General features: G+C 37.2%; 1 protein-coding gene and 1 pseudogene across 1 annotated transcript in view; both read left to right on the top strand.

Moving 5' to 3' along the window:
- LOC141506160 (serine/threonine-protein kinase 32A-like) overlaps positions 1 to 19,380 on the top strand; it is a 105,664-nt gene continuing 86,284 nt past the window's right edge. The window contains 2 exon segments of the mRNA XM_074212670.1: positions 1 to 99; positions 101 to 120. Coding sequence (XP_074068771.1) covers positions 1 to 99; positions 101 to 120 — 119 coding nt within the window.
- Positions 2,788 to 3,918, top strand: LOC141506581 (speckle targeted PIP5K1A-regulated poly(A) polymerase-like; annotated as a pseudogene).

The following is a 19,380-nucleotide window of genomic DNA, read 5'->3' as shown; positions in this document are numbered from 1 at the left end:
ATGTATGCTATGAAATACATGAACAAACAGAAGTGTGTGGAGCGCAATGAAGTAAGAAATGTCTTCAAGGAACTTCAGATCATGCAATGTCTGGAACACCCCCTTCCTGGTTAATTTGTGGTGAGCATTTTTCTTTTGAGTTTTTGGAGACTGATGTTTTCTTTATTGTATTTCCACTATCACCACCCACACTACTTTATTGCATAAAAAGATCCTTAAGGGCAAAGACTATTTCAAACTTTTGTTTTTTATCCCCAATACCTTGCCCCTTTATTTTTTTGCCCAAACCAGTGATTTCATTGATAGAGAAGAGGACTCCTCAGTGAGGAGTCTATTAATGTCAGTTAGCACTGTACTGCAAACTATAACCTTAGTCAAGGCTTCATCTTTTTTTGTGTCTGGCTCCCACTGGCAGCCTAGAGACCTCTTTTCAGAATAATGCTTTTATTTTTTAAATAGTATTTTATTTTTCCCAAATGTACGTTGAAACATTTTTAGCATTCATTTTGAGTTCCAGATTTTTCTTCTTCCCTCTTCCCATGTTCCCCTCTTCCAAAAAATGGTAGACAATTCAATATAGGTTATACATGTAAAATTATGTAAAAAAAATCTCAGTTGTGAAATTATGCAAACTATGTAAAAATTACATAAAAATATTTTACACAATTGTGAAAGAAAAATATAAAAAAAAAACATGAAAAAGTATATTCAGAGAGGACCTTGGGTGTGAATAGCATTTTCCATCTTGGAAAATTATGGTGTAGAGAGGAAAGAGCACCAATGAAATTGTAAGTCCTGAGTTCAAGTGCTGCTACTATTTGTATAAACTTGAGCAAGTCACTTTAAACTTTCAGGCCTCAGTTTCCTTATCTGTAAAATGAGGGATTTGAACTAGATAGATGGTCTCTAATAAGCTTCAAACTCTCACAATGATTATATAAAGGAAAGGTAGTTTTTTAGTAGTTAAATGAAAAAGTTTTTGTTCTATTGGAAGAAAATTATATAATTTGAAAACAATATTTGATTGAATTTTTTTTAAAGGTGGAATTCTTTGACTTGTGTGTGATTGTGTGTTTCCTGAACTTTGGTAACATTCTGATGAAGCCTATGGACCCCTTTTCAGAATTTTTTTTTAAATAATGAAAGGAAATTCTAAATTTTCTATTAGTCATCAATAAGAATAAAGAATATGACTGTTCCCTATCCAAGTTCATGAACCCCCATAATCTAGTCACATATCTCTTGGGGATGCAAAACACCCCATGTTAGGAACCCCTGGACCTGGAAAAGAAGATTGGCTTAAAGTTTCCTTAGTGACAAAATCTTGTTAAAGGTTATGAAAATGGAATGATTTCACAATGGATATTGTTAATGAAAGGACAGGAGCAAAATTACTATAGCTCCTGCAAAGGTTAAAGTTTAGATAATTCATTTTTAGAATAAGGGGGAGAAAACCTGACAATTATGGATGCCTGAGAATTCCCAAGGTCCTCAAGCTTCCAAAGTGACCTGCTTTCGTAATGATGGATATTGTACCCTGTTCAGTTCTGGAAGGGAAATTATATTTTGGTGAGGGGAGCTAGATTTTGGAGTTTTCCCCTCTGGGCTTCAGATGCTGCCTCTGCCACTGGAACAAGGATAAAGGGTCTGATCTGGTTGCAACAGGCTCAGCATGTATTTGTCCAGCAACAAATCTGAATCTGGCCCAGTCTGAATTCTTCCAGAGCTTTGGGACCAGTATTATGATAGCTGAGGACAAAATCATATTTGTTATTGCTGAAAGGGGAGATGCTAGTTCCCAGGATGTGTATTGTCCTAGCCCCACTCTCAATGACCATTGACATTTACAGTTCAGTCTCATAAATAGAAGGAATTCCAGACTCCAGCTCCCAAGTCACCCAAGGGACACCACCAAATGGCCAATGCCATGGCAAAGCTCCAAATGTTGAACCTAGATAGTAAAGCTGGTAGAGCTTCAAGAACTTTCTGAGGCTGAGCAGCAACTTCCAGACCATTCCAGACACTGAAAAAAAGGTCCTTGGATGAGTTCTTTCCTTGTTATGTCCTCAACCCCTTTGACTCCTCTGCAAACGGCTTTGGGGTTTGTGACCTCTTCAAGAATCTGGGGCTTTTGGAGGGGCCACAACAGCACCTTCCCTGGTCTTGCTTTGGTCTCTGCCCTTACTTCTCCATTGGATCCTCAAGTCTTAGGATCTTCTCTTTCCTGTAGATTTTCAGACTCCATCTTCTCCCCAAGACTGAAACTTTCACGTCCACACCTTTGCTTCTGCCCTGGCATCAGAGGCCCCCAGCTTCCCCACAGTCCCTTGCCCCTAGTTCTACTCATACAGGAAGATTATGGGAAAGAAGAACTTGGGAAAGACTGGGATCTTGTTGGAGCCCTAAAAGGGAAGGAGGGGAGAGGGGTAGGAACTGCTTGAACTTGTGCAGTCTGTCCTCAGAGGCTGAGGACCCTCCAACCCCCCCCCCCCCCCCCCAGTGTCTGGACTGTTCCTTGACTTTTCATCCAGTGGTCTAGTGTCACCATGAGCTATCTGGGCATCTTGGTGATGTCTCTCTCAGTAGCAGGCTGTTTTTAATATAATTTTGGACTCTTGAATTTCTGTTGTTACCCAGATGGGATGGGGAGAACTCTGGTCTAGACTAGATGTGCTCTTTGACTCTGACCGCAATTGCTCCCCTTCTAAGTGATTATGCATTGATTCCTCAGCTTCCTTCAAACCAGTGACCCTCCTTTCCTTACCTTCCCCCACAAAACTCACCCAGATGACAGATGAAAAGGAACAGGTTGAGATGGAGGACTGGGATTGCATCTACTCCCAGGTGGTCTCCTACCTGGAGCCCAGCACCAATACAGAGCCCCACAATGCCCTCCTGATCTGTTCTTTACCTATTTCTCCAGCTAGGCTCTAAGAGGCTTGCTACAGTTGCTGAGCAAAGGCCAATAAAACACTGCCTCTAGCTTTCTGGTGGGGAAGGGCAAGGATTCCTCCTTGACCCCTGAACCCTCTACTTAAGGCCAGGTGGAAGAACTGTTATTGGGAGTTGGCTAATTACTGCCAATGTCTCCAGTTTAGCTTTCTCTAGGGCAGGGACTAGGGTTTGGCTTCTTCTCCTGCAGCCTAGCTCTGCCAACTCCTTGTAATCTTTTACTTTCAACCCTCTGCCCCCAACCCTTTGTTCAGTTTCGTGCTGCCATCAGCTTGGTGTTAGAGGAAGCACTGGGGTATAGGTAGAGCAGAGTAGCAAGGGACAGGAGCCCAAAGAGGATGGAGATGAGGAGTGATCCCAGGGAGGATCAAGGAAAAGACTACTCAGGAGTGGAAGGGCAGAAGAGATTCCTGCAGAATAAGGAACAAATAGGTATCAGGGAGATGCCTGAGCTGGAAGAGATGATGCTAATGGCAAGGAAGGCCAATCATCAGAAACAGAGCAGCTGGGGCAGTCAAGGAAGTGGCCATAGAGGCTTGGACAGAATTTGGTTGAAAGGGAACTAAAGTATCTGGAAAACCCAGTAACTGAAGAGGTGGAAGCAGCTCAAAGGGAGGAGACAAGGTCAGGGATAGCACAACCCGGGTTTTGTACACTCTTGGGACCAAGTGTAGCTTGGGCAGCAGAGGATCCAAGACAATTTCAGCATTGAATCAAAAGGAAAATGAGTTGGCTGTGACAGACAGGCTCAAGTGGTCCAGGACCTGATAACAGAAAGGAGGAGGAAGCAATAGCCAGAACCAGAGCCCCAGCAGCCATTCTCTGCTTCTGGCAGTCCCACAGGCCTGGACCTTACCCTCACCCAACTCCAGGATCCCCAGAGCCTGTTCCCTAACCTCCATCATTTCTTACATGTTTTCTACCTTGAACTCTTTGAGGCATCCTAGAGTGAGAAAGGTGACTGTAGAGGGAAAGAGGTTGTAAAAGGCTTTAAAAAAATATGCTCCTTTCTCCTAATGCTATGTCTCAAGTCCTAAAATAATTCTGTGTCCAACCAACCTGAAGCAATTCTAGCACAAGGGTACCGAATTTAGGCAAAGTTTACCTTAGCAGCCTCAGATAGTCTTTTGCTGAGGCAGCTAGCTGGTACAGTAGATACTGTACCCTTCCTGAATTCAGAAAAGCTCGTCTTGGTGAGTTCAAATCTAGTCTCAGACAATTAGCTGTGTGAACTTTGGCACCATTTAACCCCATTTACCTAAGTTCCTCATCTGAAAAATGAATTAGAGAAAAAATGGCAAACCATTTCAGTATTTTTACCAAGAAAACTCTAAATGTGGTCAAGAAGAATAGGATATGATTGGGGGGAAAAGTCTTTTGCTATTTTTATTGCAATTTATATTTATATATCAAAGTTAAGCTTTTTTACCTATCCAATTCCCATTTTAACAACAAAATTGACTATCCGTTCTCTTTTCCCTTTCCCAATACCTCCAAATGATACATCAGTAAGAGCCAAAATTGAAACAATACTAGGGAATAAAAACAAGGAGTTAATAACACTATGTAGAAGACCTTGGAGAGTCTTTGGGAAACTAGTCTCTTTTTGGTCTCCCACACACTTAAATGTATAAGTCTAGGTCTTCTAGGAAAATTCTTTATCTCTCTGACTAGTAAAGTAAAAAAAAAAACCCAAAAAACCCCTGCCTGAATCATTTTTCTTCCTCCCAGGGCAAGGGCACACAAACTTATCCAACCCAGAATTGTTAAATATGCTTGGGATGCTACAGGCTACAAGCAAAGCACCAGGTTCCTGGTGTCCAAGGACATTTCAAGGGCCTCTATAGACTCAAGACAAATTCAGATTCTTCTCCCCTCACCCATTTCATATCCACTGACTCAGCAGCCTAGAGGCTGTCTGAAGACAAAATCAATTCCTGGTACCTAGGGCTCTAGTCCTCTATTGGTTTACACTTAAGCCTGGACTCGTAGAAGCAAATGACCAGCTGAGGCCACTTGGTATTGGCCTCCTTGGAAGGAACAAGGTCAGCTTTATCACTGTTTTTCCATTTCACCAGGAACTTCAGTCCCTCCTTGGTTTTTTCAGCATCAAGAATCTTCTCTGCTTCCAAACTTTGGGCCAGATCCTGTGGTTTTTTGGATATCCCTTTTGGATCCCCTTTGGATATCCCTTTCTTCCCTCTCCTATGCAAGCTAGCTTGGCCTCTGTCTTTCTTATGTTCATCTGACTCGGAGTCTGTTTCTTGGTTTTCTAAGAATTCCTTAATGAGACCTGGATAGGCCTGAGTGAACTTCTCTGCTAGTTCCCAAGTAGGTGTGGGCTTCAAGAATCCTTTCCACTCTACTAGGTATTGTACTCGGCTCCCATACTGTCGATGGGCAAGAATTTTCTCTGGCTCAACTTCTTTATGTTGCAGGTCTTCTTTCTTCTTAGTTTTCTTGTTTGCCATTGTCCCTAACAGGTTTCGGATGCGAAAGCTGATGCCTGTCAGGCACATCAATGAGCTTTAGGAAATATCTACAGCATCCAATGTTCTCCACATGTAAAGCTGACTTGCCTCACCAACTGGATCTTCCTTTTAAGCTTCCTTTCTTATGATCAATGATTTGACTCATTATCCTACAAATTACATGAAAAACAGAAAAAGAGTAAATTAGTTGATGATACTGATAATTTGGATATGATTTGGGCTTCTAATTTGGAATTAACCTTAAACCAGAAGAATTAGATTCTAGCTCCAGCCTTGATACATTTCCTACCTTGTGATCTTGATCAAGACAATTTTTTTTGAACCTTAGTTTCCTTGTCTGTAAGGTCAAAGTAGTCCATAAGATCATGGGTTTAAAGTTTGAAGAGACTCACGTAGCATAACCACTATTTTACAAATGAGGAAATAGAATACCAGAAAAACTGTCTGACTTTCCCAGAGTGAAATAGTAAGCTTCAGAAGGAGGAATTTGAATCCAACCCCTTCAACTCTAAAAGTTCCTGAATACTACTATGATATGTTGCCTTTCAAGCAACTGCAAATGACCAATCACTATATCATATTTATCAATAAGTTCTTTACCATCAGTAAACATAACAATACATTTTTAACTACCACTCCTTTCTATTTGTTGTTTTGTTTTTTGTTTGTTTTTAGCACCCCATTCTGAAGTTAATTTCATCACCTTACTGCTCTTGCTAGAGCCTCCCATAGTTACCTTAAGCAGATGGGCTCATCATACAGGTTCAAAACACATATCTCCTCAGGGAAATGAAATTGTCCTTTATAAAATTTAAGCAATTAAACATCGGTCCCTGAAATACTAGTGCTTTGTTAAGCAGGTGTTATTGTGGAGGAGCTGATGAAAGGGAAAAGCAACTTTTGTTCTCAGTTATCTATCAGATATTAGGGTTGTTTTACCTAATCCAACAGCCAGCTAGTGCCTACTACACATACAAATCAAGGGTTAAAAACAGGCCTGGCTAATGCCTTACATTCTAGTCTTCATAAACACCTCCTTCCTACCTCTTTGGATAGCAGACCTGGGCTGCTAACTCAGCCTAAGCAGGCAGCTTATATGCATATGGAAGGGTTGCTCCTCCTCAATCCTGTTCCCCAGTTGGTTTTCTCTAATTATGATCAAGCTTGCAGCTGCAGAAACCACCTCTAGGCATTTTCCACATCAGCTGTCTCCACCAATATCTAGGGTCCACCTGTACTTTTGGTAATTGAAGGATCAAGCAGCCTTAAATTGGAAGGGAAATCTGTATTCATGGAATGGGCATGAATTGTGATCACAGCCACTGCAGTAGGCCTCTAATATAGAGCAAGCTTACAGAAAGAGCCAGGCAGAATGCATGTTTAACAGAAGCTAGCTCTAAGATTCAAGAATTCAGAAAAGGATAACATTTATTTAACTTCCTGTGTACTTGACCTTTTGCTTAGTACTGAGAATACAAAGATAGAAATGATATAGACCCTTCTTCCAAGAAAGTTTTAATCTAATTGATGGGAGAGGAAGGGAAAATGTACAAAGTATGAAAAGAGAAATCATGGCAATGAAGGACATTTTAAGGAGGGAAAGTTCATTTTTCACCTGGGGAATCAGGAAGGGCTCCTCAGAGAAGGTAGTCAATTGAAAAATCAGTTTCTTAGGTTAACTTAGAAACTGCAGCATCATCTAGTGAGTCCTCCTGCCTTACAAACAGCCCTCTTCTTAGCATCCCTAATGAATGGATCATCTTCGGATAATAGATTTAGAGCTGGAAGGAATCTTAGAGCTCTCCCTAATTTTGCAGATGAGGAAACTGAGAGCAGTTACCATCATGGTCAAACGGTGTCAGAAACAAGATTAGAACCCAGCTTTCACTTAATTGTGAGATCTGTATTCCTTATATTACTTGGCATGGTTTCTTGTAAAGATAAATGATGTATTTTTAAACCACAAATTATTTAATGTTCCTCCATCCTAAATTTTACACATTTTAGAATTAGCTAATAAGAGAATAGAGCTACCAGAATATCTCCAAAACAGTATCCCATGAATAGTCTGTTGCTTTATTGAGTTGTATCTGATTATTCAAGATACCATTTGGTGTTTTCTTGGCAAAGATTTTGTAGAGGTTTGCCACTTCCTTCTCCAGCTCATTTTATGGATAAAAACTAGGGCCAATTAGGTTAAGTAATAGTCATATATTGCTTTTATACATATTAACAAAGTTAAGTAGTACATATTTATACATATTACTTTTATACATATTAACAAGGTTAAGTAATATATACATATATACAGATATTTAAATGTATATGGACAAGAAAAAATTATAAAGAAAAGAACCTCCTACAGTTCTCAGAATTTCTGATTTATTTTCTTCTCCCTTTCCTCTCCAACCCTATTCAGTTTAGAGAACCTCTGATGAATGGCTGGGTGGCAAGGCATTCCATATCACCATTACCTTCCATGAGCCCAAGTCAAATGAAATAAAAACATAAAGTCAATAGGTTGCGGATTTTGAGAGTGGAAGAAGTTGGTTCCCTAATAATTAAAAAGAATCCCACCTATATCCAGGTCCCATTTTGGGGAGATAAGGACTAGTAAGACTTCCCAGAGAGCACGAACCCCTTCCTTACTGAAGACAGTGCTGGGAATTTAGAGTGAAGTTTATCTCTGCCCTGCAACTCTGAGAGCAGAGATCAGAGAAGACAAATTACCTTTCCATTAGAGGGTATAGAAGGGGCAGGAAGCTTTGTATTTTCTGCTTTTCCATGTCTTGCTTTCCAGAGAGGGAACCAGTCTAAGTGTAATTAGTCAGCCTAGTCAAGGTCTGACTCATATCTCACTCTGGTCAAGGCCTACTCTTCTACCATCTGCATCACAAGTAGATGTTTCCAATCTCAGAAGTTACCCAAACTGACCCTGTATAGAGAGTATGTCTGAACAGGTTGATGTGGTCCAGGGCTTTTGAGTAAGAGTTCCTTTTACCACCAAAGTGAATGCCTTGGGGGAAAAAATTATTTTGTAATATTTGTGACAATATGTTGTTATCCAGTATTCATTGTTTACTGCTTCTAGCATTCCCAGAGGAAGATGCCTTCTGAGATTATGCACAAAAATATAATACCCAGATTTTTCCCTAGAGAGGCTTCAGAGATTTCACTCTAGAGTGGATACTTCACTGGCAAAGAATAAAATAATTCTCCATGTTCCACTCAAAGGGCAGAAGAAAAGCAGAGGTAGAAAAGTAAAATGAGTCTTCTAATAAACTGTATTTTTTAAAGAATGTCATTTCTGAAATGTGGCAACATTTTAGAATTTTACAGGATTTAGGTATATAGGTCAGATAACATGGTTGGAATTAGTCACTCCAGCAAGTATTACCAAATAACTATTGTGGGATGGTGCTATAGGGAACTGGCCTCCAAATCAAGAAGACTGGAATTAAAGCCTCACCTCTGACATTTACTGATGATGTATCCCTGGACAAGCGACTTAACCTTTTAGCAAAGCTACTAAGTGTTTAAGGCAACTTTATAGCTATAAATTGCAAAGCAGATACTGATCTAAATCAGTAGAAAGTATCCTTTAATCTTTAAGTAAAATCACAAGTATGGTCCCCAAAATATTTATCCATAGAGGCAACCTGTCATAGTAGATATAGGCCTAGATTTACAGCCTCAAAAACCTGGGTTCAAGACCTGCCCCTGATAAATATTTAGTATATGACTATGGATAGATTAGAAACTCAGGTTTCTAAACCCTCAAAATTTCTTTAAGACCTAGAATATCATAAATTACATTGGTAGATGTGTTTTTCACATTGAGAATTACCCTCACACTGATAAAACCATGTCTCTGTTTCTCTGCTTTTGTCTTTCTGTCCTTATTTTCCCTCTCCTCCTTTCTCCCTTTCCTTGTTTTTTCCCTTCTCTTTCCTTCCCTCCTTCTCTTTCAGATGTATCTGAACTAAACAATAGTCTACATACTTATTACACTATTATTTTGTCTGCCATCTATAATTCATATGAAACATATGTTTATGAAAAGTATAATGAACTATACTATGACCATTGCATGGTACATATGTGTCACTAAAGGGTATATGATTTTGTCATTGTGAGTACTCTTTCTACCAAAGTAAATAAGAAATCTTATATAACTTAATGGATGATGTGGAGAAGTTGCTATGACTTAAACAATTCAACATCACCCTGTGGGCTACCTGCTGAAGAACACCTCCAAATCTGACTATGGTATACCCTGTCCCAGCACATACAGGTTCATAATTTTAAGGTACATGCCATTCAAATTCAGCCTTCCTTTCTTTGTCAAAGAGTATTATTTGGACTTCATATTGACATCTGTTCCTTTTAGTCACATGGATTTTTCAACTGTTTATACAAATCGGTCAGTAGAAGCAGTTTTGATGACTGGTGAATTCACATTAAGGGTAGATAATATGGATGAATTTTCATGAGGAATAGAGGACATCTTAGTTTTTTCCTAAGCCCTAATTAAAGATTTGTGCTGGACAAATTCAGTTGAAATGAGGTGGAGCATTGAATAGGTAGGATTCAATCATGAACATCAAGATCTGAGTAGAGATGGGGGGAGAGAAGGGGGGAGGGGAGGGAGGAGAGGAAATAGGGGAGAACTGAAGTGGGAAAAGGACAGATACTTGTGGCAGAAGCTTAGCCCTGAAAGAGTGGAGGAAATCTTCTGTTTCCTTGTTCAGGGCTGGTGAGTTAGAGACCAGAGAAAAAAAGAAGAGATTCTGAGATTCTGACTCGAGTTGACTGGGAGAATGATGGTTCTACCAACAGAGCCTCGAAAGTTGAATAGAGGGTTAGGTTTAGCAGGGAAGATGATTCACTCAGTATTGGACAATTTGAGTTTGAACTGTCAGTAGGGCATCGAAGTTGAGATACTTATATTTTAACTTTAGCAAAGACATAGAATCTATGTAGCTCATTTGGTTGCAGGGCAGGCTGTTCTGTGTAACTGAGAAATCTCTAAATCAGTTAAGAAATAGAAAAACAAAGGAGTTCAATTTTCATCACCCTATGTTTTATTCATTTCATGAAACCCTCTACATTGTCAAAGTTGTCATGAATGACCTTGACCAGGAAATCCAAATAGTTGGTAGCCCAGGAGGTATTAGTGAGAAAGGAAAGAAATAGAGAAGTCAAGCACTCTTTTCCTTCTGGGTACTTTTCCAGATTTCATTACTTTTTAGATTTATATTTTTATATACGGTCAGTAGGTACCATACATTGTTCTTTCTTTGCTCCACATTCCTTTCTGTTTTTGTAAAAATATTTTTAAAATTCATTTTCCAATTACATGTAAGAAGTTTTCAACATTCATCCTTGAAAAAGTTTTGAGTTCAATATTTTTCTACCACCCTCCCTTCCCTTTTTCTTCCCCATGAGAGCAAATAATTTGATAAGGTTGTAAATAAACAAGGTAACTTATTTCCATATTAGTCATGTTGTGACAGAAGAATTAGAATTAAATTAGAATTAAAAGGGGGAAAGCCATGAGAAAGAAAGCAAATAACATAAAAGAATTTTTAAAGTGAATTTAGTATACTTTGCTCTGCATTCAGAATTCAGTTTCCACTCTGGATGTGAATGGTATTTTCCTTAACAGGTCTTACGGGATTGACTTTGATCACTGAACTGCTGTGAGAAGTTGCTTCATTATAGTTGTTTCCATCATTTCACAATGTTGCCATTAATTTGTACAGTGTTCTTCTGGTTCTGCTCATTTCACTCCACATCTGTTCATGCAAGTCTTTCCATGATTTTCTGAAGTCAGGTTGCTCATGATTTCTTGCAGAACAATAGCACTCCATATCATTCATATACTATAGCTTGTTCAGCCATTCCCCAATTGATAGGCACTATAAGGAGTCTTTCACAAAACTTCAAAAATATATCTATTAGTTAGCCTTAGTCTTATCACTTTTAATTAGATCTATTTTTATTTTGCTTTGTTTGAGATCAGGATTGCTACCCTGCCCCTTTTTTTTTACTTCAACTGAAACATAATATATTCTGCTCCAGGTTTTTACCTTTACCCTGGGTGTATCTCTCTTCTTCAAATATGTTTCTTGTAAACAACATATTGTAGGATTCTGGTTTTGATTTAAAACCTATTCTGCTATCCATTCTTGGTTTATGAGAGAGTTCATCCCATTCACCTTCACAATGAAGATTACTAATTCTGTATTTCCCTCCATACTCTCTTCCCTCCTTTGTACTTTTCTCTGTCCTTTCCCCTTATCCTTCTTCACTAATGTTTTGCTTCTAACCATTACCTTTCCCAATCTGCCCTCCCTTCTGTCAGCTCTCTTCCCTTTTCTTCTCTCTTTCCCCTTTATGTTTTTCTTGTTTGAACTTTATTTTCACTTTTCCATTTCCTTTCCCTTTTATCACCCTTACTTTTCTTTCTCTTCTACTCCCATTTCTCTATAGGGTGGGATGAATTTCTAAACCCAATTGGATATGTATGTTGTTCCTTCTTTGAGCCAAACCAGTTGAGCAAGATTTACTCAATTCTCACACCCTCCCTTCTTTCTCTTTACTAAATAGGTCCTTTGTGCCTCAGCATGTGGTATTATTTATCCTCCAATGACTTCTCCTGGTGTAATCCTCTTTTTCATGTCTTAATTGTTTTATACTTGTCTTATACCCACAACCTCTGTTCTGATAGAAGTACAGTTCTCAAGAGTTGATTGACTGGCTGATTTATAAGCTTCATTACATCATAATCAAGTATTCCCATACCATCTTTCCAAATTCCCTCCCTTTAACTCTCCCAATAGAAATATAATCCTCAAGAGTTAAAAGTTTGATCACATCACACTCAATTCATAACCACACCTTCTGTCTAAACATGCTCCTTTTAGCCATCCTAAGAGAAATAAAATTCTCAAGAGTTATAAGTAATGTCTTCCCTTGCTGGGATATAGATAATTTAGTTTTATTGACTAATATTTTCCCCCTTTCCATTTACCTTTTTACATATCTCTTGAAGCTTATATTTCAAGATCATTTTTTTCTGTTTAGTTATAGTCTTTTTAACAAGTTTGAAAGTCTGCTATTTCATTGAATGTCTATCTTTTCCACTGTAAGAATATTCTGAATTATGCTGGGTAGTTTATTTTTATTGTAATCCAAGCTCCTTTACTCTCTGAAATATCATATTCCAGGCCCTCTGATCCTTTAATGTTGAAGTTGATAAACCTGTATAATCCTGATTGTTTTTGACTGCTTGGGGTATTTTCTTCTTTAGCTGAAAATTCTGAAATTTAGCTATAATATTCTTTGGAGCTTTTATTTCTGGGGTAATTGATGGATTCTTTCAAGAATTATTATTTCTTCTTTCTAGGCTATTAGGGCAGTTTTCCGTGTTAATTTCCTGCAAAATAATTGTCCAAGTTATTTTTCTGATTGCGACTTTCAGGTTAAGTTGTAATCTCCTAGATCTGTTTTCCAGATCAGTCATTTTTCCTAAGAGGCATTTTATTTTTTCTTCTATTTTTTTTCAGTTTTTTGGTTTTGTTTGATGGAGTCTTGGTGTCTCATAGATCCATTAGTTTCCATTTGTCCAATTTCAATTTTTAGGGTTTTATTTTTTTAGTTATCTTGTGTCTTTCCTTTTCCAGTTGGTTTAATTTTAGTTTTCAATGAGCTACATTCCTTTTCCAGTTGGACATTTTTATTTTTAAAGGAGTTGATTTCTTTTGCCATTTGGCCAGTTTTACTTTTAAAAGTATTTCTTTCTTCAGTCAGTTTTTCATAATTCTCCTGCATGACTCTCATTTCTTTTCTCAATTTTTCTTCTTCCTCTTTTCTTTGGTTTTTTAAAAAAAATTTTAAGCTCTTCCAAGAGTCTTTTGGAATTCGAGACCAATTTATAAACCCCTTTGAGGCTTCACCTATAGGCATTTTATCACTGCTTTTTTTTCTGTGATAACGTTTTAATTGCCCTTATCACAATAGTAGGTTGTTATGGTTAATGCATTACTGGGGTTGTTTTTTTTTGTTTGTTTTGTTTTGATTTTGCTCATTTTGATAGTTGAGCTTTGCTTCTGGGGCACAGGGTGTATCGTCCCCTTTTTCTGGAGGCTGGGATCTGTTCCCTAACCTACTGCTTGCCTAGGCTATTGCCTGTGCTTTTGTTGAAAGTGATTTATTCCCTGCTTTAGGGTTGCCCAACCCAACCTGCCTATGGCATCAGCATTCCCAGAGCTTGAACTTTGTCTTCTAAGCTAGGGTTGGGACCCTCACAGCTGGCCTGCTGCACCACTGACTTACTGAGCCTAGATGTCAGCTATTCAGTGACTAAGAGCCTCCTGTTGGCTTTCCAGCTCTCCCAAATATACTGGGCTAAAGTTCCCCTTTTATCCATATGAGACAGACCTTTAGTGACATTCCTCTATGGTATCTTGAGTTGAGAACTTGTTTCACTATTTTGGGGATTTCTGTCCTCATTACTTTCTATATATCCTCATATTTATTTGTATATTTCTTATTTGTTATTTCTTACCAGGAAACCATATTCCACTATATTCTTTTATCACAATTTCTTGTCATTCTTGATTTTTGGACTTACGGAAATTTCTAAGATTTTTGCTAGTATGGGTAAAGTTGCCAAGAATATTTTTACAGTTAGCATTTTCCCCTGTCAAAGTCATTCTAAGGAGATAGTCCTAGTAGGGAAATCATCAAATGAAAAGGTAAGAACAGCTTTTTGCACTTATAGAAAATTTTTACATTGTTCTGAGAAAAGATTGCAGCAATTCACAGCTCCAACAATGGAATAGCCTGTTTATTTTTACACAAACCTGTCAGTGTGAAGTTTTATCCTTCTAACTACTTTTCCTAAATTAATTCCTAGTAAGTAATATCTTGGAGATGTATTTATAATTATATGGATCATTATGAAGTTTAAAAAGTTTTCAATTGAGTGTTGGTTTTTTTCTTTTTTTCAAGGACTGCCAGGTCATATCCACTTATTTCTTGAAAAATGAATATTACTGTCCTGTAAATTTGTGACAATACCTCAAAGATTCTGGATGTCACTTTTATTAGAAATATTTGTAGGGGCGGCTAGGTGGCGTAGTGGATAAAGCACCAGCCCTGGAGTCAGGAGTACCTGGGTTCAAATCCGGTCTCAGACACTTAATAATTACCTAGCTGTGTGGCCTTGGGCAAGCCACTTAACCCCATTTGCCTTGCAAAAATCCCAAAAAAAGAAATATTTGTAGAAAAGATTTTTCCCAAGCTGTTTTTTTTCCATCTTTTTATTCTAATTGGCTAATTTTTCTTTGCTATACAGAATTTATTTATTTTCATATAACCACACCCAACTATTTTCTCATATATTTTCTTCTGTTTGTGGACAGATAAAGATTTCTTCATAGCCCAGAGTTGTTATGGGTTCCATTTTTCCTAAATTTTATTGCATTTCTTCTATTTAGATCATTTGTCCACTTAGAATTTATTATAGTATTGATATAATGATTCTTGTTTGATGATTTGAGATATATATATGTGCACATACATATATATATATAATATATATATATTATATATATACATATATACTATTTCTGGGGGAAGCTAGGTGGTGCCATGAATAGAATACTGATCTTGAATTCAGGAGGATGGGAATTTGAATCTGGTCTCAGATACTTGCCACTTACTATTGTGTATCCTTGGACAAGTCACTTAACCCTCATTGCCTCACATCCAGGGCCATCTCCAATCATCCTGATTCATATCTGGCCACTGGACCCAGATGGCTCTGGAGGAGAAAATGAGACTGATGACTTAACAGAGGACCCCATTCACTCCAAAAAAAAATCCAATTCATGTGCTTGTCAAGGCATCACCTCCCTGATGTTATGGTCTTCTTCTAAAATGAAGGGACAAACATTATTATTATTATTATTATTATTATTATTATTATTATTATTATTATTATTATTATATCTTGTTTCTTACCAGACTGTGATACAGTTTTCTAAACTATTTCAAACTGTCTCATGAATGGCTCTCTTCATTGTGTTTTATGATATTGGAGCTATCAAATGCCAGCCTATTTTAGGTCTTTATGCCTCCTGGATCAGGATGGTGTCAAAATTAAATAGAAATAAGACTACTAAGCAAAGGATCCTGTGGAGCATATAGACTTAGAAAACCACATATTAACATTAGTTATGTTTTATTGTATTTTTATTTATTTTGTTAAATTTTTCCCAACTCCATTTTAATTCTATTCAGGCCACACTAGGGAATATTTTTTATTGCATCAGTTTGTTACCTGCCCTTTATTACCTTTAATATCACATTGTTCTAATATACTTTATCTAGTACCAACTTTTTTTTGGTTTTTGCAAGGCAGTGGGGTTAAGTGACTTGCCCAGCATCACACAGCTAAGTAAGTATTGTGTCTGAGACTGGATTTGAACTGACTCCAGGGCCAGGGCTCTGTGTACTGTGCCTCCTGGCAATCCCTTATTATTCTCTTTGTATTCATTCTATATATACTTATACATACCTTCCCCTTTCAAAGATATGTTCCTATAACACCTTAAACAACACCAGGCACAAAGCTGGTACTATTGTGATTGAATTCTCGTAATACAAGTAATCTTCCCTCCTGCCTTTTTTTTTGAGAATTACATAAAAATATTGATGATTTTTATGGGTTTCACAGAATCATAAAATTTGAGTATTGAAAGGGACCTCAGAAGCCACCTAGTCTAACTCATACATTAAGCTAGTCCTCACTATTGACAAACCTGATAAATGATAGTTCAGTCCCTACTTGAAGGCTTACAAATAGAATTAGTTTCTTCTTTCAGATAGGTAGTATGACATCATGAATAACATATTGAACCAGGAGTGAAGAAGAGCCAGATTTAGGTCTTGCAGCAGATACCTATGAAACTCTAGACAAGTCCCGTAACCTACCTGTGCCTCAGTTTCTTCATCTATAAAATGGGAGAGGGGTGAATTGATGACTTTTGACTTGCCTTCTATATCTAATCTATATTTGTTTTCTTGCTGATTCCATTTATTATTCTGATTATTATATTTTCTGAATCACTAGAATTTTCTGAATATACCTTCATAGTTCCATATACAGATATTTTAACCTCATCTATGACTATATATATTTATATGTTCCTTATATTTGTTTTCTTATCTTATTGCACCAACTAGCATTTCTTTTTTTTAAATTTTTATTTATTTAAGGCAATGGGGTTAAGTGACTTGCCCAAGATCACATAACTAAGCAATTATTAAGTGTCTGAGGCTGAATTTGAACTCATCCTTCTGATTCCAGTGTTCTGTCCACTGCACCACCTAGCTGCCCCATAACTAGAATTTCTTAAAAAGAAAATCCAAGGGCATCTAGGTGGTACAGTAGATAGACCACCAGCCCTGGAGTCAGGAGAACCTGACTTCAAATAAGCCTTAGACACTTAAAAATAACCTAGCTGTGTGACCTTGGGCAAGTCACTTAACCCCATTGCCTTGTAAAAAAATTCAAATAGTATTGTAGAGTGTATAGTCCTACCCTGTTTTATAGTAGGAAAAATCTTTTTCCACTACTTACATATAAATACTTTTTATCGTGTTTAAAAAAAATTCTTATATTCTAGTTTTTAAAAAACACAAGTTCTTTCCTATTAAAAATACAGAAAGTACAGGCTACCAAAGCTATTTGCTGTGTCTATTTATATAATCATATGATTGTTTATGTTGTCTGTTTTTTCTTCTTGGTGATATGATGTTCAAATGTTTTTAAGGTTGAATCTTGTTGAGTTCAGATTATCTGTGATAAAATGTGGAACCATCTCTGAGAACAACCATATCATATCATCTTAGTTTTTTTGAAGTTTTGGTAGCCTCTAATAGAGTTGACCTTGAAAAATTCATTCATCAACAGGAATAGAGAGTTGGCCCTTTTGCAATAATTCAACTTCTTCACTTAAATGAAACTACAATGCATTTCAGCTTCTTCTTGGAGCTTCCTCTTGGGACCTCTTAACACAAAAGCTGATATTTCCTTCAAGGCATTTAAGAACTTGCTATGAACACTTCTAGCTCATACTCTGAGAAATCTTGATTTCTTTTCCATAAAATTATTCTTGCCTGTAAATACTCCCCACAAATCCCACGAACAAAATTAGCTCCACGTAAAGTTACCATCAGAGTGAAAGCACATACAAGTGAGTAAAAGTATACTCATGAGGATATTTATGTTACTCTCCCATGCCTACTATTTATGAAGACTAACTTTAAATAATCAAAATTTGAATATAAGCCCAGAATATTTTAGCATGTAAACTACACTGTCATTTAAAATTTGTAATTATCTTCAAAAGGATTGATATTACAAAATAACAGTACTTTCTTACAAAGAAGCTGATCTACTTGAATAATATAGCTATTATGCATTGACATGCCCCATTGGGGAAATAATACCACCATCTCTATTGCCCTTTTCACTCATGCCATCTCCAATATGAATAATTTTCATTTGTGTCAAACTTTTCTGGTCTCACATATTCACTAGCTGTGCAACCCTGGGAAAGTTACTTAACCCTGTGTGCCTCAGTTTCCTCAACTGCAAATTGAACTGGAGAAGGAATGGCAAACCATTACAGTATCTCTGCCAAGAAAATTCCAAATGGGGTCATGAAAAATCAGATATGACTAAACAAAAACACAGTGAATCTTATTTAATATTGCAGGAAAAAGCTGCTGCCTATCAGTATTCAAGTATCCTTCCACAGGGGATGCCAGCATTGTAAAAGTGGGAATAGGCTGGACTGCATTCAGTTGTTAACCTTTTTGTTTTCACAGATAGCCTTTTGTTATCACAGATGCCAAGACGTCTGTGTCACAGACGCCTTGGCAGGCTGAAGAAGCCTGTGAATTCCACATAAAATACATTGTATTACAAAGGAAACCAAATGTTAGGGTTTTTTTTTAAGTGATTATTTTCTTCCCCAAGTTCATGGACCCCATCTATTGATCCCTTGGGAGTTTGTGAACTTCAAATTAAGAAACCCTTCAAGGATCTCTAAGGACCCCTTCAATTTTAAGATTCTCAGATTTGGAACTATACCCAACTAATATCCATAGAAATTGACTCTCTTGGGAGAAATGAGTACTAGTGACTTTTTCATGGTATCAGCTTGGCGTAGCAATGTTACCAACTTAGAAATAATTTATTATTAATAATCCTCATAGCAGTTCTATGGTGCTTTAATGTTTTATTGTGAGGATAAAATTAGATAAGGCTAAGAAGTCCCTGATATAGTAAGCACTATATGAATGTTACCTATTATTTATTATTTATTATTATTATTATTATTATTATTATTAATCTCAGCTTATTCTCACAACAACCCTAGGAGATAGATGCTATTATTCCCATTTTATAGAAGAGGAAATTGAGGTAGATAGAAGTTCAGTAGTCTGCCTAGTCACAATGCTAGTGCCAATACTAGATTTGAACTCAGCTTTTCCTTATTCCAAGTCCAGTGCTCTACTCCACTACCTTGTGGATTTGTGATCTAATTAATATGAGCTCTCTAATTGTTTAGACCATATTTCACCAACTCTTTCTTTTCCTGTATAATTCAGTCCATATCTTTCCTCAGAGTAGATCTCCTCAGAACTCCAAAAACTTGAGCTCTTTTAATGAATTAATATTTGCAAACTGTTTCACAAATCTTAAAGCACTGATGAATGCTGTTATTGTTATTATTTTTATAATGTTTAATAGACACCAATGTAACACTTGGGCTGTTTATTTTTCTCTCTCTCTTGCTACACTACCACTGTACTCCAATTTTCCATCATTTATTATATCACCCATACAAATAAT

This window comes from Macrotis lagotis, chromosome 1, assembly GCF_037893015.1.
Source record: "Macrotis lagotis isolate mMagLag1 chromosome 1, bilby.v1.9.chrom.fasta, whole genome shotgun sequence".
NCBI lineage: Eukaryota > Metazoa > Chordata > Mammalia > Peramelemorphia > Peramelidae > Macrotis > Macrotis lagotis.
This window is presented reverse-complemented; position numbering and strand designations above follow the sequence as displayed.